General features: G+C 32.8%; 1 protein-coding gene across 1 annotated transcript; it reads right to left on the reverse strand.

Moving 5' to 3' along the window:
* Window positions 1-565: 565 nt before the first annotated feature.
* On the reverse strand, window positions 566-3,128 carry LOC114375807 (protein NUCLEAR FUSION DEFECTIVE 4-like). Its single transcript, XM_028333671.1, has 2 exons — window positions 1,432-3,128; window positions 566-1,111 (listed from the first exon to the last, which is right to left on the reverse strand). Exons 1-2 carry the CDS (start codon window positions 2,547-2,549, stop codon window positions 691-693), a joined length of 1,539 nt encoding a protein of 512 aa, XP_028189472.1. The 5' UTR covers window positions 2,550-3,128; the 3' UTR covers window positions 566-690.
* Between the last annotated feature and the right edge of the window lie 370 nt (window positions 3,129-3,498).

A 3,498-nucleotide genomic window follows, 5' to 3' on the forward strand; every position in this document is an offset into this window, starting at 1 on the left:
TAATTAGTTTTTATTCCTCAATTATGAGGTTTTAAATTTTTGGTTCCTAAATTATTATTTTTTTAAAATTTGATTCCTAAATAATTTTTTATTATTAAAAATAGTCTTTGATATTAATATTATTTGTTAATTGAAAAAATATCATGAAACAGAATAAAATAAATGTTACATGTATATTACATAAGTAAATTTTATTATATTAAATTAAATAATTAACAATAATTCATCATTCTCATCTATAATCTATCGTAATATTCGTGATCACTTAAATAAATAATTCAACGCTTAACAAAGATTATTAACGGTAAATACTATTTATAATAATGAAAAATTTTTTAGGAATCAAATTTTGAAGAAAAAAAATTATGAACCAAAAATTTAAAATCCTCATAATTTGAGGATTCAAAACTTAATTAACCCTTCTTTAATACAACTAACAAACTAGTATTTACGGATTTTTTAAAAATGTACGTCTAAAGGTGGCGGGTGGAGGGAAACAAATAGAAAAGAAAAAGAGAAAAATTAATAAATGTGGTGATAAAGAAAGAAAGAAAAACAAATGCGATAAAAAAACAAAATGGATGTATATTTATATTTATCTAGTTAGAGGAGGTTTTACAAGCCACAATCTCCCCAGTGTACAGTAAAAAAGAAATAATACTCCTGCTAAATTAAAGTAAAATGTGTACGCTATTGTTTTAGTGAGAAAAACTTGCGAGTCCTAGCATGTAGAATCAAGGCCAAAAGAGTTCCAAGGAAACAAAAGAAACCCCACATGATGAAAGTGTTTCTGTAGCATTCCATGCCCATGCATTTCCCATGTTCATTCCCTTCCTTATGGTAAATAAGTGCAGCAGAGTAGCCAAATATAAAGGAGCCAATTGGAATGTTGGCTACCACCACATTATGGTTCACTGAGAAATTCTTAGTACCAAATAACTCAGTGGTTGTGGAAACAGCAATAGAAGTGATTGCTCCAGTACACACTCCAATCACTGCAGTGCTGATGTAAAGAGCAATGTCAGATTTGTTGAGGAGTAACAGAAATGCACCTGTTGTTGGAATCATCGCTGCCATCAGAGAAGCAGGTCTTGAAATTCTACATTTTCCCCTGAAAACATTAAAAAGTTATTATTAGACATTATGTCAATAAGAGTAGTGACATGCACTCCTTTAATTTACTATAGTCGGCCTAGTAGTGAGAGATCTGAGTAATTTGTGAGATTGTATATTTTAATTTCATTGTTACTATTGTAAAAAAAAAAAAAAAAAAACTAACCATGAGAGGTGCTTTTAATTTTATTGTTCATCTTCATATTTATCATTGTAGATCAACTAACAATCCTATAGTCATTATATGCATTAAATTAGAGGTGTAAATGCACTTGTTCAGGTTGGTGTTAGATATGAAGTTAGGAAGGGCACATTTACCTGTAGAAGTAGTGCATAAGAGATGGCATGAGACGGCCAAAGAACCCAAATGACGATGCCAAAGACACCAAAGATGAAGTATTAGAGCAACCTCTGGATTCAGCTATTTGTCCCAAGTTATTAAGATATACTAAACCAACTGTTGCACCAAAAAAATAGACAGAGAAATATAACCAGAAATTTATTCTTCTCAGCATTAACTTCACTCCAACTTCTTCTATAATACCAAACTCTTCTTGAACTACTTCACCCTCTTTCACCTCGCTCTCCACCCTCTCTTCACTAGTAGCATTCTCCTCCATAGTATAGTGGTAGATTCTCAATTTTTCTCTATTTTCCTGAAACTTCTTGATCTTCATTGAGAGAGGGACAAGCAGAGGCAATAGAAAGGACAGTAGAATACCAATCAAGATACCTAGTGAGGATGCTTTGCTTGTGACAAATTGCAAGCTGCTCAACACAGCATATGTTCCAGTTGAAATTGTAATAACAAACATCACAGCAAAACCAACACGTGTGTACCTATTAGGACTTGTTACTTCATCAATTTCTCTGACTAGAGGAGCTGCTATTAAACCAACTATCACAGGTAAGAGAGAGTTGAGGAAGAGAAACGTTCTAGCCTTCTTGTGAGGAGAAACAGCATCAACAATGTTGGCATAAATCTTTGCACTTAGTCCTTGGTAGCTAGTTGTTATTCCCACAGCAACTAGGCGATCAGAAAAGAAGTTCCTTATGGTGACAACATAGCACACTGTGTTGATCCAACAAATGCTATTGCCGGCAAGAAAAGTTAGCAAGAACACATGCCAATAGGACAAAGAACAAATTTGGTTGGTTATGAAGAGATATTGCACACCATAACCTACTAATCCAAGAGTTGAACCAATAAAAAGGACCAACCAAAGGGGGAGGTATATAGAAGCAAGGCCAGAAAACCAGCCAAAAAGCTTGCCTGCATCAGATGCAAAAGCAAGGTTATTGAGTTGAACTTGGGAAATAGATAGAAGTTGCTTCAGCTGAGAAGAGTAAGCAGGGAAATTGGTGTTTGTGCCAATTATGGCTTGGAGCCAAATGATGCCAACTAGGCTTAGCCATTGAAGAGTAGTAGAAGGCATGGTAAAGAAGTTTTAGAAAGAAAAAAAAACTTGAACTACCCTTCTAAATTAATAAGATGGTGTGGGATGTGTGAGGGTTTATATGTTGAGAAAAAGTGGAGTAAAAGCTATAGAGACCTAAGGTGTGAAAACTAAAGGCAAGAATATAATGTCACACTGAGTGGAATAACCTTGGTGTAGTTGTACAATGGGGTATGTATCATGGAATGACACTCGTGTGAAAATATGGTATCAATGGACTATCCAGAGCAAACCACCTAAGTGAATTTCAACTCAAAATCTTAACCTTCAGATTTATTCAACTTACACGTGTACTTTAATACTGTCTTTGATTTCTACACATTAAAAAAATACTGTGTGGGGAAGAGGAACAGATTCTTTATGTTATAATGAATGAAGTTATGGGTAGTTAAGATTTTGAAGCTAAATCTGAACACAACATAGACTACTCACTTGGACTTGAGGACATAAACGGGAAACTTAATTCTGTGAAGCTGTGAAACACGCACGATGACTCAAACTTCTGGCTGTCGATGAAGTGCGCATTACTTTGAACACTCCCACCAATTTATCTCAGGTGAGTCCCTAGCTTCTTTATTCGTGATGGGTTTTTATCGAGGAGATGTACTGTGCGAAAGAGATGCATCAATATTTTATTTATGGGCTTTATATAGAGAGCAAAAATATAACAAAATTTAAATATTATCTTAATCTTATATCTTATATAAAATCAAATTCCTAATCTCCTAAATCTAATATATAAGATTTTTTCGTAAGAAAAATAAGATCAAATCCTTATCTTTATTTAAATAAATAAAATTCATAATATTTTTAATCTAAATAATATTCTAAAGTTTTGAAACAAATAATCCATTATTAAAAGATAAATTAAATTATATTTATCTTTTACTGATTAGATCAATCTTTATTAGTTTAGCTGCTATGATAT

The sequence above is a fragment of the Glycine soja genome, chromosome 11 (assembly GCF_004193775.1).
Source record: "Glycine soja cultivar W05 chromosome 11, ASM419377v2, whole genome shotgun sequence".
NCBI classification, from domain to species: Eukaryota; Viridiplantae; Streptophyta; class Magnoliopsida; order Fabales; family Fabaceae; genus Glycine; species Glycine soja.